General features: G+C 39.1%; 1 protein-coding gene across 3 annotated transcripts in view; it reads right to left on the bottom strand.

Moving 5' to 3' along the window:
* BTBD9 (BTB domain containing 9) overlaps positions 1 to 20,593 on the bottom strand; it is a 413,225-nt gene that overhangs the window by 356,569 nt on the left and 36,063 nt on the right. For all 3 annotated transcript variants that reach the window (XM_047103281.1, XM_047103282.1, XM_047103280.1), the window contains exons 2-6: positions 17,788 to 17,999; positions 13,873 to 14,236; positions 12,288 to 12,552; positions 3,532 to 3,751; positions 622 to 741 (exon numbers count right to left, since the gene is read on the bottom strand). In XM_047103281.1, coding sequence (XP_046959237.1) covers positions 622 to 741; positions 3,532 to 3,751; positions 12,288 to 12,552; positions 13,873 to 14,236; positions 17,788 to 17,972 — 1,154 coding nt within the window. In that variant the 5' untranslated portion in view covers positions 17,973 to 17,999. The remainder of the gene's footprint in view (positions 1 to 621; positions 742 to 3,531; positions 3,752 to 12,287; positions 12,553 to 13,872; positions 14,237 to 17,787; positions 18,000 to 20,593) is intronic.

Raw genomic sequence — 20,593 nt, 5'->3', positions numbered from 1 at the left:
TTTTAAAAGCAACCTTCTATGGGATTACAATATGTAACAACAATAAGAACGAAGGTGCTCTAGTTGAAGGGAGGGTGTGAGCCTGGAGCCCCACCAGCTCAGCCTCCCCTGCTCCCAGCCCAAACCACTAGAAACACTTGGTTCTGTCAAACTCCACTGATAAGCACCAACCTAGAGAAAGAACACAGCTACTCATAACATGCACACTAACATATAAAAATATCCTCCTGGCCCTGAGGACTACCAAGGAAGCCTCCAGAAATATCTCCCATGGCTTTTGCAGGAAGAACACAACCCCTACCAATCACTCTGCTTTCAGTATACAGCATGGAGCTTAAAAAGCATCTCTACTTCTCAGTGTTCGCTCTCCCTTCTTGTTCTTATGGGTCTTCTGCTGAAGTTTGGCACAAAATACTGTGGATAAACAGTTCCGCAGTATACTCTAGAATTAAGATGCTTAATTTTCCATATTTTCTCTAAGTTTTTTACTTGGGATGCATTTAGTAGCTGATATCCTGAAAAAGTCTTCTTCCATGAGACAGGAAAAAATGTAGTCCATTTCTCAAAGTCCAAATCTCCTTAAATAAACATCAAAATCATTAATTAGCCACGAGAACTAACCTGCAGACACGGGCTGGAAAATATAATTTCTGCCAAGAACGACACAGATACTGCGAATGATCAATCACTCTGATCCAATCAAGTTCATCCATTGACACTTCAATGAAGTATGAGTAAGACCTATGAATCAAAAGGAAAAAGGCAGAAAAAAACATATTAAAATAACAAAACCACATTATACTTTAATAAAACGTTAAAGGGTACAAAAACTACAGTATTCACTAATTACATTTTCTGCCTAATGGTCATATTATTCTCCATAACAATCAAATTCAGAAAATAATAACATCTGCATAGATCCCTGTATTGTAGCGTTCACCACAATGTATCAAGATTATCCCTCGGGCACATCTGTATGCTTTAGTAGACCACAAGCTGCTTAAGAACAAGGATCACGCCATATTCGTCTTCACATATTTGGGGTTTAGCACGCTGTTTGGCACATATCTGGCACACAAGACATTTGCTCCTTTTCAAACAGAGCCAGCTACCTTGCTCCTACTACATCAGCAGATTAATAAAGCCATGACAAGAGACAGGACAGAAAACAGACAAGAGGTATGCCTTCTCCTTCTGCCTTCCCTAGTCTGGGTGCTCAGCCCTATTCTCTCAGGAAAGCCAACTCAGAATGGTTCCCAGGAAAGGCCAGCTTATCTCCTGCTCCCTCCCAGTCTCCCACAATCCCACATATACATCCAGCCTGAAGAAAAATAAATGACATGGGTGAAGAGATAATGTGTGTTTCTTTGGGATACAACAAAGAATTTGGCAGCTAATAATCCAGCAGTAATGAAAATAGCCTATCACCCTCCCCTAGTCAGCTACCCTGGACCATTAGATGCTGGTCCCATGCTGAACCAATCTATATTCCCCTGTCATAAGCCAAATTTAAATTTGAGATGCAGTTATTACTTGTACTGTAATATCAACAGGAACAATCTCGGAAGATTTAGGTGACCATAAATGTCAGCCTGCAACTAACAGTTGTGACCAGAAAAGGTCAGCTTATTTTGTGTCATCCTCTCATTTTCTGCTGCCCCCTCATTCCCATTCATTTTATCGCTCGGTCTCAAACTGGTTATAACCTTTTATTGAACCTCTCTGGGTTATCAGGAATGCAGGATATAATTTTACAACACATGTCAGAATCTTTTGGGCTTAAGATTCTGCATTTTTCACCTTTGCTTAGAATGATAACCACTTCTGTGAGAAAAGAACTGCTATGTGGGAAAGTTAAGTCCCCCGTGAATGTAAAGCACATACTAAAACAAAGTGGCCCATAAATATTTAACATCATGGAAACGATAATAACTACTTTCAGTTTCAAACATACTAACCTTTTCTTTTATTATCTTTATACTAATTTCATTATTAATTAAATGAGTGAATATACGCAAAGCTTTGAGAATAGTACTGATCACATAAAAGTAATGAAAGTGCTATATAAGTATTATTATTGTTATACTGTTATTATTAATCCAGAGACTCTTGGAAATGATATGTGAATTAGCTCCATTTTGCCAACTAAACATCATATTATATCCAACAAGATACATATCAGAAAATACATTCTTTTTTTTTTTTGAGAGAGAAAGAGAGAGTGTAAGTGGAGCGGGGGGGGGGGGGTGGGGCGGGGGGGGGGGACGGAGGATCCAAAGCAGGCTGCACACTGACAGCAGAGACCCCAATGAGGGGACTGAAGTCACGAACCGTGAGATCATGACCTGAGCTGGAGTCAGAGGCCTAACTGACTGAGCCACCCAGATTCCCCAGGAAATACATTCTTAATAAAAAAGAAACAGATGAAGATAACCTGGGGACCTTGAACACCTATGCCTATGGGAAACACTGACTCCTACCTCATAAAACTTCCTCATCTTTGGTTCAAATGGCTTAAAAGAGTGATGGCCAGTGGTGCTAAGAGAAATGAATTAACGTGCAAGATTTACAAGGTATCATCACCATTACTATCAAGTCCTCCATACCCAGGCTCAGTGGCATGAGTAGGGCCTAGGAGACTCTGTATCAATTTCTGGGTATGTAGGGTTTAGGTTAATGATGGGCAGTGATGAGAAAGACAGTTCTTGGTCACCTATACTGCTCTACTACTTCTGAGCATCATGGCTGAACCCTAGAAACCACAGTGGGTGAAAGTGTCAGAGGTGCTAGAAGGAAGGTAGAATCTTCAAGCCACTACAAACTGGGGGGTTCCTAGGCTGGAGCCCATCAAATTTTTTTCACAAACTTCCTTTGTTTTGAGGATGATTATTTATACATATACTAAAAGAGAACTTATTTTCTTCATTCATAGGGTAAAATGCATTTAAAAGGTTATAATGTCCAAAAGTGAAGAATCAAGTAAATAAGTAATGGTAACCCAGGTGGTGAAATACCAACCACTGAAAGTAATATTTTAGACGAGTATTTTTAAAGAGTAGAATGTTCACAACTACAAAGTGAAGTCAGCCTTCAGACATCAAATCTTCATTTTATAAAACTATACGGTTTTACAGGTTTCTGTTTTGTGTATGTACGTGTGCGTATAACTAGTTAAATATATACAAAGTTGGATAATTACATCTATACTAGATATATGCAAAGATTATTAATGGCTGGCAAGATTACTAACAATTTCTATTTTCTTCTTTGTGCTTTTCTATATTTTCTATGTTTTCCATGATAAACACATATTCATTACTTTTATAAACAGAAAAAAAGCAAAAAAAATGTTTTTTTAAAAGGAATATAGCCTTTCACTCTTCTCCCAGAACTAAACTTTAGGAGAAATGGCAAAACAATCCCAAGGAAATAAAGCATCAAACTGTAAAACCAAAGGAGATGACCACAAAATGAGGCCAATTCAATCAAATATAATGTCATTTTTCTGTCCAAGTCATGCTAATCACTCACCGGCTATCTCGGTCCCACAGGAGTATCCGTATGTGATTGATAATAGATGGCTGACCTAGCTTAATCTCAATGCCAGAACGGCAGTCATCATCAATTGGGTGCCTAGAAAATCCATGATCCAAATCATAATTTTGAGTATCACCATCTAATAAGGCAGACTTCAGCTCCCCTTTTACAACCTGGGCTCCATACTTCATAGTTGCAATATTTTCTTCTGGTACTACAATTAAAAATAGGAAAGCAAGGTTAATGGTTACTTAGTAAATTATTCTATATTGTAGGGAAAAAAACAAATTCTAACATTCTAGTTGATTCTATTATGTGCATTTAATTAAAAGTGGCAGAAACAAGTCTACAGAGATAGATGACATGGAATGTCTACGAGGGTTAAGATACCACCTACCATTTAGATTTAATGACGCCAGCATAGCCACAAAGTGCCTAAGACTAGTGCTACGAGGAAGAAGCTGATAATAGTAGGAAAAAAAACAGGTACTAGGGCAAACAAACCAGCTCTGCAGAGTTCACTCTATTAGGAGCTTTAATTTACTATCTACAGGACAAAAATGCCATATAAGATGACCTGTACCCGCCATCTGGACATATAAAAGCAAAGCAGAGAGGTCAGATATCTGATAAGACAACAGAAGAAGACACGTTCCAATACAGCGGAGATACTGGGCATGGACCATACACACAGACATGCTGAAGCAGTTAATCTAGCTAATAAACAAACAGTATGTTTAAAAGAAGATCTATTTTTACTTTAATTGAGATTTTTAAAAATGGAAATTCAGTCTGTCATCAAAATCATGATTATGGTTATAATTAAGCCCCCTCCCCTCTCCAACACTAGATTTATTAAGTGTCATTTGTTCCTGGAACTCTGAAGTCCTCTATGCAAAGGCTGCTTCACAGAGCTAGAGCGTGTTTTCTAGGTGCCAGCATTCTGACTGACACTCTCCGCGGAAAGACAGGAGGCAGCATAAAGCAGATGTTGAGAGCCTGAGCTTCAAGGTCAGAGTTCAAATAGGGGCTACACCTTTAATGAGGCAAATGACTCTGGGGAAGTTACCTTCTCAGAACTTCAGTTTCTCAAGAAGGCAATATCTAGACCCAGATGTTTTTGTTTATTTGTTGCAAGGATTAAATGAGATAATGTTTGTGAAGCACACAGTAAGCTCTCTAAGAAAAAACATGATCATTATTATTATGAAACATATACTAAAAAACAGACAATAATAAGAGAACTAAGTAAGTTCACAGACTGTAAACAAATACTGAATTCTCACAGTACAAGCACATCTCAGCTATGTGATTTGAATAGGGGAAAGTTTGAGCTTAATTAGACCTTAGCGAAAGGGGGTAATTCATCACTGCATATTTCTTCCAAAATGTGGGTTTTAAAAACATTTTTTGGGGCAGCTAGGGGGCTCAGTCAGTTGGGCATCTGACTTCAGCTCAGGTCATGATCTTGCGGTTCGTGAGTTCGAGCCCTGCATGGGACTCTGCACTGACAGCTTGGAGCCTGGAGCCTGCTTCAGATTCTGTGTCTCCCTCTCTCTCTCAGTTCCTCCCCCACTTGCACTATCTCTCTCTCTCTCTCTCAAAAATAAATAAAGATAAAAAAAAATTTTTTTTAACATTTTTCAAATGAAGCCAGGTGAAGGGAGTGGCTCCAGAACATAACAATAAATGCTGCTGACAATGGGGACTGGGTAGGTTTAGTTAACTTGCAAAAGGCTAAGGCAACTCAGAAAAAACAAAACAAAACAAAACCTAGTCAGGCTCAACCTTTTTCATGATGAAGTGATACAGGTTTAGAATTTCCTGAGTTCTCTTAGTTCATGGTAATCATATATATGCATTCTTGTAGTCTGCTTCCGGGAGCCCTGCCTGCCACCTGCCTTGTAAGGGTTTCTGATGGGAAGACACACTTACCCCTCTCTCCAAACCCTTCCCTATAGGGTCGCCTGAGACTCAGAGGGAAGAAAACAGAGCCTGGTACGGTTTTTTAAAAAAAAAGAAAGTTGGATTTAAAGTGAGAAAACCTAAGTCTAAGACTCAGGCTCTACTCCCCACTCCCCCTGAGTGAGGCCTGTCAGTCTGTATGGATCGGTTTTCTCATCTACAAATAATGCTATGCCCAACCCACTCACTGGATTACTGTAAAGATCATACTACAGATAAGATATGCTACAGGGTCATGGGAAGTGTAAAGCATTCAAACAGTCAAAAAACCCTTACCGAGGACTCAATCTGTACCAGGTACCACTGGAATGCCTCAGAAAGGAAGACAGAGATGGGCCCTGCCCTCCTGATGCCTCCAACCAAGAAATGAAGCTTTTCATAAAGCAAGCAAACAAAAACTTCCAATCTCCACTTTTCAGTGCTAATAATGCGTAACACTGGGTAAAAAGAGGTATTTTCTCCCTTACTGCTGAATGTAAAATGGGGGGGTCTGAAGTCCGTTGCTGCAGACCACTGGAACCATCTCCACCAGTTCTGCCACCACCAGTCAAGACCAAGCCAAGAAGGGGGGAACTCAAGCTTTCAGACTTAGAAATGGCTGCCACCCTTTGATTTTCTCTAAACACAAGCATCTTCTTCTCTAAAATTTATCAAGCTCGCAACAACACACTAGGCATAAGGGTTTCAAGTGACTGTAACTAAAAGTCTAAAATGGAAATGAAAGTGCTACTGCAAGTCTAAAGTCTTCTTCTGAAGTTTATTTCAAGGGCGCTTGAGAACTTTTCTAACTGTTCTTGACAGATTCCCTGAAAGTATCTTTCACTTTAAAATGGAGAACACTTACACAAGTGGCAAGCCTCTCATGGTGACCATAATCGGAGTATCTCACGGGATAAAAACACAACCCCCAAGTATTTGTGTGTGTCTATGTGCACGTGCGCACACCTGCACACACGCACAAGACCCACAGTTAAAGGTAAGAAGAAAAGTGACCATAAATGTATTCTTACTGCCTAATATCTATCAGTCGAGAAAAGAGCTCTCAAAAAATATAGGGTGTTAGAGGTTAAATGCATAGCGGGTAACAACAGTGTTCTTAACATTTGTGATTTTTGATACACTGTACAAACATGAAGAAAAAAAAATAAGCTTTGAAGTTCCACAGGTAGGCAGAAACAAGCCAAGTATTAGAAAGAAAAGCTAAGGAGAAATGGAGTAGGACCTGCTGCTAGCGACACAGTGCCAAAATCTGAGTGGTTCTAGGTTAATTATCTTGTGTTTTTCTTTAGTTGTGTTATGTTCTTACTCCTCCTTTACTGAACTTTCTATTACATCTAGGCTGAGACAGCTGTCCACCCCTGATGGGTCATTTGGAGCCATACTTGGTTCTCTGCCCACTGCAATCTCTTTACCTAATTCTGTGCCCCAATCATCTTCTACTCCCCAACCTGACATCCCTGAAAAAATGTGTGGCTCCTCCCTTCCAACACGTGTGGCACTACACGTGGCCTTCTTGACAACTCTTGTCTTCCCTTGACTCACCCCATTATCTCCACTCTCTGCAGGCCTCCTTTCCACATTTAACATTACTGGTGCTCAAACACACCAAACACAAAACAGAGATAGAAAATAACCCCGGCAGGAGACTTTACCGAAGAGCACCAGCCTCCTGAGTCAGAGCAGCACTGGTTCCGGCCCAGGCATTGATTTCACTCAGTAACTTTAGGCAAGTTACTTATAAAGATCACAGAATGAAAACTTCTAAGAGCCGAATGGGACCTTCATCCTATTTATTTAAAGAAAAAAAATTTCTAAGCTGCCTTCTGTGTGCTGGACTGTGCTGGACTCAGAAGCTCACCATCTAATACAGACAAGTGCATATCAGACATGAAATGCCTCCACAGAAGAACACTCAGGAGAGATTCTTTGTGAACCCCCCTAGTTTACAGATGAAGATACTACGAACTATAGAAGATAAATAAAAGAGGAGTCAAAGGGTTGTGAAAGTATTAAAGGTTCACTGCTGTTATTATAGCCTGTATGTGACAGGTGAGACATTTTGAAATCTGGTCTAGAAGCAAGGGATGGATCCATTCAGTCACTCATTTACTGTGAAAAGTCTAGATTTGGGCACTGTGCTAGGTGCTGGAAAAACAGGGGTGAAAGGCATAATTACAGTCCTCAGGAAGCTCAGTCTTGTAGGAATCTAGGCAAGAAAAGCAAGAGGGGCAAGCTTTCTCCGTCTGAGTTACTGGAAACTATAAGAAGGGCTACGTGGTACCATGTACCTACAACACAGATTTAAACACACACACATATTTACATATCAACCAATAATTTAACTTAGCAGTCCGATGAACAGATTGACTTTTACTCAATAAAGAAATTTTGAGAATGGAAGTTGTGATAAGCTCCCTGCTATAAACATGAAGAAGCAATATATTACTGTACTCTTTCTCAAAGTCTAAAACCTAAGACATGCAATACAAAGTACAACTCAGCCCAAACAGAAAACGCACTAACTTTCAAGGTAGAAAGGGCTCCATAATACAAAACTAAGCATTAAAGGAATGGTCTGAGCGCTAGTAGTTCAAATACCCTAAGGGGGAAAAAATAATTTCATTAAAAATTAATTCCTTTTCCCCAGGTGTATGTATAAAACTAGTCAAAACCACCTTCTCAGGAAGACTAACCATCAATGGTAAATTAAAAACATCCTTTGGGTACCCCCCTTTTTTTTAAGGAGGAAAAAATTGCTGCAATTTGGTTAAAATCCCCAGGATATACAGCTTTAAGTGTACAACTTTCCAGAAACTAATATTAATAAACTCAAAGTAAGACCATTAGTATCTGTGCTGCCCCTAGTCCAGAACAGAACCTCTCCACAGTTCATGAAAAGTCCCCAAAGACACAGAAACTATACCCTGGGAAAACAATGACACAAACAAATTTGGTCAATAGTTTCAAAATAAGCAGAACTATTGTTCCAGAACATCCCAGGAACAGTTCTCAAATTTTAGACCCTTTTTTCCTAACAGTGAAGAAATGTGATAAAACAATATGTTTGGATAACATTTACCTAGAAAATAACCTATATTTTTAGTATCTGATAGGAAAGTGATATGCATCCTTAGTATTGATAGTATTGATTTTGCTATCCATATAGTTAAAAAGTCTGAAAAACAGCCTGCTAGTTATTCATTTCTCAAGTTCACAAATTAGATAAAAGATTCCCAAACATCTGTATAATCTCTTCCTTGAGACCCCACTGAATTATTCCAGAATGAAGAATTTAATACTTATGAGTAGTTAAGTACAGTAAATATATCATTCCAGAACTGAGTAGTCCCTTTCATGGTTATTTCATGGGTTTATTATAACCCATGTCTAATACCTATACTTATCAGTTGGTCAATTCTAAGCTACCATTAACTATGTGAAATGTCCAAAGCATCTCCCTCCCACAAAAATGTACCAAACCTATCCTAACAGCAAATCCAGTTATAGGGTCTTCCCAACACCTCAAACCAAAGCCAGGGCAAGAAGGGGAAAAAAGAAACTTATACAAGAGGATCTGACAATGAGAATTTAGAAAGTCTAAAAGTATATTACTTATTTTGTTATCTCTCCCCCGTCCACCCTCCCACACTTTAATTAATCCAAGGCTGACCCTCAACTAGGACCACTCTCTAGCACCTCCAATCTCCACCCGGACTTCCCTCGACCTATTCCCTCTGGCTACCAAACTATTTCTCAACTGCCTTTCACTCCAATTTACACACTGGACAGTCAACACATGGTACTTACTGTCTTTTCAAACCTATGGCCTAATTCCCCCCGTTTAGTCAAGCTTCTGCCCAGACTACTCAGCAACCCACCACAATTTATACCCCAAGGTTTTCTCTCAATTCTCATTCTTCTTATATCTCAGCATCACTGGACACCTGTGACCACCCTCTCCATATAAAAGTTCTCTCCTCTGTCGGCTTCTGTAACCCTACCCTGTTTTCTTCCTACTTAATTCTTCCTTCTCTGCCTTTAGCCCCTTGGCTAAAGCTCTTCTCCAAGTCTCAGACTTTGATCTTCACTTCTTTCTCTACACTCTAGCCCAGGTTTCAACTCTTTCTTCACCAGTTCTGATTGCTTCCTAAACTCCAGTAACATGCTTGCACTGCTATTAGACATTTCTCCTTGAGTTCATGCACCAAATGTCTCCTATATGCTATAGAGTATGTTAAAGGGTACAAAGATTAACAGGCCGTACAAAGATCATCTCTGCCTTCGAGGACCAAAGGCAAACAAAAAATTTTAAAACAATGTGACCAGTGTGATAATTCCTACAGAGACACATAAAGATGAGGAAGAATACAAATAATGATAATATAAACAATCATTTCCTTGATTGAGCTTACAGATGTTATTTGCACGCATTTCTTTTTTTTTTTAAATGTTTATTTATTGATTGATTGATTGATTGATTGAGAGGGACAGACAGTATGCAAGCAGGGGAGGGGCAGAGAGAGAGGGAGAGAGAGAATCCCAAGCAGGCTGCGCACCAAGAGTGGAGCCTAACATGGGGCTCCATCTCACAACTGCAAGATTCACGACCTGAGCCAAAATCAAGTGTCCAATCGCTTAACCGAATGAGCCACCCAGGCACCCCTGGACACGTTATTTCAATTAATTCTCATAACAATATAAGGAAATGTTAAAACTGAAGGTAAAATTCCTTACGTAACTTAATACCAGGTCACACAACTAGTAAGTGACTCATTCCGGATTTGAGGTCAAACTTGTCTGGCTCCAAAGCCAGTGCTTTTTCTTCTGTGCCCAATGAAAAGGAATCTAAATCTGATGGGTCAGGAGAGAAGTCCAGACTAAGGACACCTATTTAAGATCAGTCAGTTTTCAAGAGAATGTCTGAGCCATGGTCAAGGAAAAGATCATTCAGGGAAATGACTAACATGAGACAGAACTCAGAGTACTAAGATGTTCCAGAAACCCTCAAACTCAGTAAGTCTAAAAACAAGCTCAGCATCTTTGGAGAACTACCACATTTCATCAATTCTAAGACAGAGTTTTTCAAATTTTAACATTTCTGAAGTTGAGACACAGACATGATGGTATGTCATGGTTTAACTGGCAATACTGTTTCCTTTCTTAGTGGTACATAACACAATGGGACCTCAAAACTTCTGGTTTCTTAGATTTGATAAAATATGGTTAACTTCCTCCTAAACTTAATCCTCAGATTTAAATCCCTTAAATCACCAAGATCTGATTTTTTAGAATATAAAATTTCCATCTTCCCTACTACCACTCTAGTTTATCAACCTTACACAAGTCAGACACCTACCCAGCTGGTCTCCCTGAATCGTTTTTCACTATTTCAAATCAACAAGTATTACATCATGGATCAATCTTTCAAGACCACCACCATACTCAGGTCTCTCTTCCTCTTGAAAATTACCTTCTGGTTGTGTATAAGCCAGATCCCAAGCTACTTTGAAACACTTCTATGATTTTGCCTGAGCTGACCATTACAGCCTGTGTTGTTTATCAATGCAAGCCTTCTACCTCTAGCTGAGCTCTCCTGATGACGGTCCTTGAAATGTCCCACCTCGGCTCTCAGTCATAACCAGTCCTCCCCTGTGAATACACTCTGCCCCAATACCCCTCGCATCAAATGTTAGGATTCATCTCAGGCTTCATAATCTCCATGAAATCTCCGTCAACCCTTCTGAACCTAGGTTCCCTTTAGAAGTTCACAGCATGTGCTCGTCTTAAACACTGTTGTACTGAACTTTTCATGGGAGTAGATCTTATTTCCACAAGGAAATTAAAAAGGCTCAAATGCAGAGACTATTTTGCATTTACACACACAGCGTAGTGGTTAATTACACAGCCTACCTGGTAGGTTTGACTCTCAGCTCTGTATCTTTCTGTGTGACCTTCAGCAAATTATTTAACCTCTCTGTGCTTCAGTTTCCTTATTTGTGAAATGGAGCCAATAATGGTAGCTACTTCAAAGGGTTGTTTTGAGAATTAAATGATCATGTAGAGGGGCGCCTGGGTGGCTCAGTAGGGTGAGTGTCTGACTTCAGCTCAGATCGTATCTCGCGATTCATGAGTTTGAGTCCCATCTCAAGTTCTGTGCTAACAGCTCCGAGCCTGGGGCCTGCTTTGGATTCTGTGTCTCCCTCTCTCTCTGCCCCGCCTCCACTTGCACTTGTCTCTCTCTCTCTCTCTCTCTCTCTCTCTCTCTCTCTCAAAAATAAACATTTAAAAAAATGATCATGTAGAACTATTACTGATATATACAAGCACCTTGTAAGTGTTAACCACTATTATATTTATTAATAAGAAAAATCACATAAATGTTGGAAATGTAACACAAGTGTTAGCTACTATTATTATTTAGAATATCCATGTTCACAGGACCTAAAATAGTAAGCGTGTAGCACATACTCAGTGCTGATGTGATGAAGGAAGGCACGAAAGGTCTTAGCATGAGAAGCTGTTTGGAAAAGTGTCTATTTCTGACATTTTAGGGAACAGTTAAAGAAATCCATCCAGAAATGGCAAGAAATCACTACTTTGGGGTCTGCAAAGGCTCACCAGTCTCTGGAGGAATTAAGAGGAGAACAACAGGAAACAGAGCTGTATGTTCTTAGACCCACACACCACATATACCTGCAACTAGAGTTTTGTGGCTCGTTTTGTAGCTGAAACTATCAGACGAGGGAGAAAACTTCCTAAGGAATGCAGGATAAGCAGGTACTCACTGAGCATGCCTCTGTAATTGAGGTCCATATCCCGGCTCTCAGATCGAACTTTAATAGCATCCAGAATGGCATCAGGAGACAACAGTCCTGAAGGCCTCACAACATTCAGAAGTTCAGTGAGGCTCATCAGAGGCAAACGCACAGCCTGCATGATTTCAGCATGATTCTCCTTTGAATTGTGCTTACACCAATTTAACAAGGCTAGGAAGATATCTTTTTCGGGAGCTGCAAATGAATCTCTTAATACGATGTTTAAAAGTGCTGTCTGAAAAGGACAAAACAAAAAATTCCAGTTATCAAGGAGCTCAACCATGTGTATGATCAATCAGCAAAATGTTACAGAACTGCAGGTATCACTTATATCTCAGCAACTCTCTTTGACCATCTTCTTTCTTTAACCTTCGTGCCATATACTCTCTTGCCCATAAGTGCTCCATGAATAGCCATGGGCATCTTTAACCACTACACCAAATGTCTAGTTTTTCCAACACATCCTCTGTGCACCTATCTTCAATAAAACAAGAAGAAAAATGGCAGCATGGGGAGCTGTCATTCCATGCAGCTTCTTCAGGAGAGTTTACATTTAGAAATCAGTCAGCGGTGCCTGGGTGGCTCAGTCGGTTGAGAGTCCGACTTCGGCTCAGGTCATGATCTCGCCTTCGTGGGTTTGAGCTCCACATTGGGCTCTGTGCTGACAGCTCAGAGCCTGGAGCCTACTTTGGATTCTGTGTCTCCCTCTTTCTCTCTGCCCTTCCCCTGTTCACATGCTGTCTCTCTCTGTCTCTCAAAAAAAAAAAAAAGTTAAAAATTTTTTTAAGTCAGTAAGATACAGCTGGAATTTAAAATTCGAAATCTTTTGCTCCACAGCATTACTGCACTCCCATATTTTTGGTTCTCAGATTTCTAGACTGACCTCCAGTAACCTTGGTGTGACCCTTTGAAGACCCTTGCGTCTAAAAAGTAAGTAGGATAATAAAAATCATAGTTTACACTCAAGCCAAAATACATAGCTTTTCAAATAGGTTTTTTCATGTGAAATATTCAGGTTCTAGGATGAAGACAAAAAAGGAAAGGAGAGACAACCACCAGGGTTCAGAGAATGATTTTGAGCAAAATAGCGTGACTATTTTTTTCAGCCAGCAAAACAAAACAAAACAAAACAAAACAGCAGTGACTTAAAGACACCCAATGATACATAAGATCTCTTTTATGAATTTTCCCTCCCATAATATGGAATTATTAGTTGCACTCTCTGTTGGAAAAATACAAAACCAAAACATAGTATGCAACACCACAAAGGAACCTATTTGACTATCATCACACTGATGATACCACTCTGTAGCACAGTCTCTTTTACACATAGAACCTACCAGAAGAATCTTAAAAAAGAAACCAAAAGCAATTTGCCTCTCTTTTATATGATCTACACAGAGTCTCAGTAGCCAGAGGCAGGTGGCTAGACAGATGACCTCTTCTAGACCGATGATTATTACTTTTTTTAATCTCAGTCTATTGCTCTACTCTTACAGCACAGATCTAAATTGTACAGGGCATGCCTGTGAAGTTCTTGCAGATGATGACACACCTTAGAAAGGGAGAGGAAGCCTTCACTTGAGAGCACCTCCTGAGCATTTCTGTCCATAAACAAGCAGCACATGCAAGTTAACTTGGGAAGTGAGTAGAGGCTGGCAACATCAAAAGTCATGCAGACATTCTGAATGTTAAGTATGGTGCAGAGATACTCAGAGGTAGAGTCCTCCAGCTCTGGAAATCCATATTTATGAGCTAGGCTCAGAAAGTCCAGCAACACCTCCTCCTTCTCATCTGTCAGCGTTGCCCGCCCAGTGTAGATGTATTTTAGCAGCATTGTGAATGCTTCTGCAGTGGTGTCTTGAAGAGGGATTTCTGCTTCAGGCTGAGATTCTCGCATCCCACCATACAGTAACGCTCTGCACATGAGAGAAGAAATGCGTAAGGAAAACCTCCAATAAGATTTGCCACAATATCATGAAACGATGGTTAGCAGCATTATGCAAACGTAAATTTGTTTAGTGACACAAAGATTCAGGTGAAGAAATGCATAGTAATCACTTTATTTCTCTAAAGGAAGAGAAATTATTTATATAAACTATTTTGGATTAATTCCATAAACAATTGGACTAATGAAATTATCTTGAGACCTCAAATATGTAATAAACATTCATTAAACAGAAAGATGAAAGTACTCTTTTGAAAGGAACAGCAAAATCCGTATAAACATATTAAAGATAGATAAGGATGTTTAAAAAATAAAAATCTGTAGGAAAAGATATAATCAGATAAAAACAATTACAGACACTCAGGTGCCATTCTCCCCTGTCAGACTGGCAGAAATTAAAAATCCTGTTAACTATTCTGTGCTGCAAAAGCAATAGAAAAACAAGTTCTCTCATGCACTGCTTTGAGCCTATAAATAGGCGCCCTTTTGGAGAAAGTAATTTAAGTAATCTGTTAGGACTCAATTCTAGAGAAATAATACAGCAAAGCAAAGATACATCTTAAGAATGTATACTGAAACAATAAAAATGTTGAAAAAAAATTTTAAATGTCCATCAACAGAAATGCACTTAAAAAAAAGGATATATGCATTCTGTACAGCTATTACAGAGATAAAGAAGATCAATATATACAGTCTTGGAAGATGTCCAGGATACGGTAGATAAGTCAAGTTGTAGACCCACATGGGTTGCATGGAAAAAAGCATATACCACATAATTATACGTGTATGCACATAGGTAATGTGGATATGTCTATTTATGTTGAGAAAAATCAGGGGAAATTCATCTTACACTATTAACAGAGGTTGTCTCTGGGGAATGGGATTAGATAGCTGGTAGGGAAGGACTTCCATTTGTTACTTTATAAATTAAAAATGAAACTGGTGATGGGATTAAGGGTGATTTAACTTTTTTTTTTCTCCTGTCTTTTCAGTATTTTTCAGATTAAAAAAAATCCCCATATTATTGCTTATCTGCTCATCTAAAAAATGAAAACCAGACAATCCAGTCAGGCAATGAATTTGAATTTCTACTTCTATTACTACAGGAGGAATAATATGAGCCAGTTAAACCTCTAATCCATCAGGAAAGAAAGGGCAGCCAGAGGAGGACCAGGGAGGAGTGCAGAAAAGAACAGTACAAGTGAGAAAGGAAATGTGTAAAAGTGAAAACAAGACAATAAGGGGAGGAAAAAGAGACTCCCCCTGCTCCTAAGATTCTCAGAGCAGGACTAGCATTTCAAGGGTTCCCTCCAATACCTGCTGGAACTTCTCCCACCCTCCCCAGGCCTTGGCATTCTGGCTTGCCTCAGGGCAACAGCTGAAACCATCCAGGCAAAGATTCACAAATATTCTGAGCATACTTCTTCACCCGGTTATATACTCTGCCTAAAAACACTCTTAAAGGTTTTCGATAATCCAGAGAGCACCCCACCATGACCTTAAAATTACTAGATTAAAGAATACTTTCCTAGGGAGGGCTCGCAAAGACTTACTCCCCCTGCAGAGTGATCCATGGTATTTACCTAAATTCTCAATACTTTAAAAGTGGTTTTCATGGGGCTCCCTTAGAACACTAAATATGAACCCCCAACTTGTGAAAAATCCCCTCTTGTACAGTTTGTCTTTATGTGGGAATTGATAGGCTTTATGACAACACTAGGGCCTCTCCTAAATTTCCTTTGCATATGAACAGTGTCTGCAATGAGAATCTAAGACAGCTTTGGTAATGACTCTGAGTTCAGCCTAGTGAGCCACCATAGATTATAAATGTTTAATATCCACAAAGAGACACCAAGAACAAGTTCAGTAAGTGAGGGGAGTACATTCCATTCATTCAAAATGATCTTCAAATTTCTAAAAGTATGTGAGTTTCTTTTAAGAATATCCTGAACATTTAAAGGTACCCACACACAGTTGTCTCAAATCATTTTTGAAAGAAGAGAGGCATATAATATTAACAAATATAAAACATAAGGCTGAAAAGTTCTGACCTAATAAGGAATGGTCTCTCAAACACTTTAATAGTAATGAGTGAACCAAAAGTAAGAAAAGGGACAGAAACACAAAGGAAAAGTGTGCAGAGGACAGAGGCTGGTAACGAATAATGACTAGACCAAGGCCAGCAGTCAGGGTTGAGCTGACCACCAGCAGGGGGAGTAGGACAGTGTGCGCTCTCTTTTCGAAGCTCCTGGCTTTATCGACAGTGGCATTTTATATGTACAAAATGGAATGCTCTAAAAATGTTTAAAATGTACTAAACACGTTCTAGATAAATGGTAAATATTTCCAAGAGACTCACTTCACAACAGTGTGTGTGTGTGACTCTAGATACTGTTTTGTTGACTTACTTAACTCTAATTGTAAAAATCAGACTACAGTTTTCACTAGAAGGTAACTGAAATTTTCTCTAAGCCTTTGGCATCTTAGTTTTTAGATATCAAGTTTCCTAGGTAAATCCATGATTTTATGGATATGGACTCCATGGACTCCAAGGATTTATCAAGGATAAATTATCACTCAGTCTATAATTCAGTGGTGATTCCCATTTAACAATTATCAGGTAAAATGTAGAGTCATTAGAGCTTAGCTTAACAATCTTAAGCCTGGAAGCTAAAGGTCTGAGTAACAGACAACAGTTATGTATAAGGAGGATTTAATAAAAATTTTTTTTAATGTTTATTTATTTTTGAGAGAGAGAGAGAGAGAGAAGGAGAGAGAGAGAACTTGTGCAAACAGGGGAGGGGCAGAGAGAGGGAGACACAGAATATGAAGCAGGCTCCAGACTCTGAACTGTCAGCACAGAGCCCAATGTGGGGCTCAAATTCACAAACCATGAGATCATGACCTAAACTGAAGTTGGACACCTAACCGAATGAGACACCCAGGCACCCCAAGGAGGATTTTTTTACATTAGTCCATAAATATTTTGCTTAGTTTTAATTCTAATGTAACTATGAAACTTCCTTTCAATAAATGAATTCCCTTTAATCTAATGGGATTGCCAAATGCGTATCTTAGAGATAGATCTGTTGGGTTACCTGAGTCTCAGTGGTCTGAAACTAAGAGGTATACATATTTACTAGCAAGTCCAGAGGTCAGTCTACCCACACAACAAGAAGCCTATCTGCCAATAAATCAATAAATCAGCTGAAGTTCAACTGTGAGAAGCAGGTGAGGGCAACAAAGATTCAGCCTGAGAAATATTCTCAAGACCTTGAAAAATGGTTGGTGTGAGACTGTCTAGCCTGGAAAGCCTTCTATCCCGCTAATTCTCAGATGGTTTCTGAAGGAAAAGGTGATTAAAAAGTAACAAAAAGTCTACAAAGATGGAATTCTTATAGATGCTGAATTGAAAGACTGCTAGAATTTATTGTTATGCTTTGTTACATATTTGTCATAGAGTAGAAAATACCAGTGTTTTCCACAAGTAACTTGAATCTTCAAAAAGTAATATACACTTACCGAAAATATTGGCACCTCGCTGCCAAAATTACCCTGTGGGCAGGAAAGCGTTTCTTTTCCACAACAAATGTGACGTCGCCATATTCTTCCCCTATCAGCAAGGCACCAATATGTTCAGACAAAATGTGCACATGATCAATTTCGCCCACAGCAGTAAAGGGGCGAAGAGGGTGACTGTTACTCATCTTGTAGAACAGGTGATACTCGCTGATCTGTTATATAAAGGAGGGATAAGAATTAGTGGGGGAGAGGGAAGTATACTTAGAAAATCACATACCACAAACATAGCTAAGCAAGAATTTAAAGTACTTTAAAAAAATTCACATGAGAGAGATTTTATCATTACTGGTATCTTTATCAACCAATTTATTCTGGGAAGTAATTGAGCCTGACTCCATTAATTCCATTCCCTTCAATGTCTTATCACACTAGGAAAACAAAAATGCCAGGTCTTCCAATACAAAAGAACTTGGAGCCATCATATTCTAGAAAACTATGCCCAGATACAGGCCCCTTATTTATCAGAACCTCAGGAAAGGAAAATCAACAACCAGAAGAACTCCTCTTTATAGCATAGATCTATTCAATGAGGTTGGGTATCACTAACTATACCCAGTTGAAAAGTCATCCAGGCATATATCTAGACCTATATCACAAACAGAATAAACTAAGTCATCAGATTTCAAATAATTTCAGGGATTTTGGTCTGAAAATATCTTAAATATTTTATAAAAAATAACCTGACATTAATGAAATTTTAATCCTCCCTCAAAAAAAAAATAACCCCAATATTTTTCTCAAGACTGTAATTTCTAGTATAAACTTGCAGCTCTGATGGTAAGATTGCTTACCAAAATATCATTACATTTAATCTCATTTATAGGCACTTCCTTGCTTTTGCATGCAATGCTTTTCTACAGATGTAACTGAAAATCAAAGGGCTGAAACATCATTAATAGATTTACCTGTTTGAAAGGGGAGTTATGTTCTTTGAAAGCTAAAAGTGTTTATATTCTCCAATCTCTCCAATATTTGCAGGTACAATGTTTTCAAGGGTAAGTTACCCAGCAAGTGAGTAAGAGCATTCACTGGCATTCAGGTGCCCAAGGTGGAGATGTGGCTGACAGCTCAGCCTCTATTGCTACCCTTCTAATGCACCAGAGACTAGGGGAATGTGCCTTCTTCACTACACGTCCACACCTTCTTGAACTCTCCACTTGGACCAGGATTAAAGCTTAAGCCACTCCAATCTTTAAACTTCCATATCTAGATCCATTATTAGCAAGGTGTACAAAAAATGGCCTTAATCCCCAGATACTGCAGTGAAAGATCCTCACAGACCAGGTTCCCCAGTTACTTGCTACTCCATGTTCACCCCCAGCAGACAGAGCACCAGCAAGGACAGCGACACAGAAGGACATGGAGGATGAGTGAGGCAAGGAGACACCTGCCCCAGGTAAGTGGACAAGTTCCTGTCCCCTTATCGTAGCAGCATCAGAGGTCTAACAGCATAGTTCCCTAGTTGCCAAGGCAAATTCCTCTTCTTCAACTGCAATCTCCATTTGAAAGCCTTAAAAACTGAATCATCTCCAGTCACCTGTGTATGAAAGACCAAATTCAGCTTGAGCGTCAGCAAATAATGCATGAGTCAATTGTTTAATGCAAGATACAACAGTCTAATAGAGGAGATGGCAAACTTTCTGCAAAGGGTCAGTTAGTAAATATTTTAGGCTTTGCAAGCTATACGGTGTCTGTACAGATCACTGAAGCCAAAAACAGCCATAGACAGTAAGTAATGAATGTGCACGGCTATGTTCCAATAAAATTATTTACAGAAAAGGGACAGATAGAACTCTCAAGACTATAGTTTGCCAAACCGTGCTCTAACATATGATCAAAGATTGTACTCTAGACAAAGGATCAGACTGTTTTCTAGTTTTTGATTTCTGGCTGGGTTACCCAATCAATGTTCAAAATAACATGGTTATTTTCTGTGTTAGCCATGAAATTGTGGAATCTACTGGGAGCTGACTTCAAAATCTCACTCCTCTTCAACACGAATTCTCACATCACTATCCCATATTTCAGGAATGGTGCGTGGCTCTAAACAAAACAGACTCTTTCTCTGCCTGAACAAATGCTATGCATATACCAGTGACTATATTCTCTGGTATAATATTCTCTTAAAATTTTATCTAGGTCATAAGTGAGACTAAGTGACTATTAATGAGAAATGACTGATTTTTGGTTAACTAGCACAAAGATAAATTTTTAATTCTTCAACTGATACATAATAAACATTAACATTACATTTATAAATATCTTAATAGGTTCTCCAGATCTGTACTTCTAATACATACAATTTCATTTTGCTAAATTTATGGTTTAATTATGCTTTTCTGACTATCCACTTACTACGGAATAAATACAATTTTTATTAGCCATGTAGAAATAATTTAATTAGACCAGAGATTGTCAATGAGCTTACGCACACTGGAATCACATGAGGAGTTTTAAAAAAGGGAGGCGGGGGCGGGGGGGAGGGGTGCGGAGAGATGCTTGAACCCTACCCATCAGAAATTCTGATTCAATTGGTCTGGAATGTGGAATCACTTTCCAGAAGTTGATTTTAATGAGCAGGCCGAAAAGGAGCCACTGATTTAGACTCTGTTGTCGTATGGTCACACAGCTTACTCTGATGCACAAATATACAAACAAAATTTATGCTGAGAAAGTTCATTGAGGGTTTGATTCCGTTTTGAATCTTACTGCAAAGAGGCAAATGATTCTACAAAATTACCAATGC

This window comes from Lynx rufus, unplaced genomic scaffold, assembly GCF_022079265.1.
Source record: "Lynx rufus isolate CCGP_SWC_20201006 ecotype Redwood Valley unplaced genomic scaffold, mLynRuf1.p SCAF_6, whole genome shotgun sequence".
Taxonomy (NCBI): Eukaryota; Metazoa; Chordata; class Mammalia; order Carnivora; family Felidae; genus Lynx; species Lynx rufus.
This window is presented reverse-complemented; position numbering and strand designations above follow the sequence as displayed.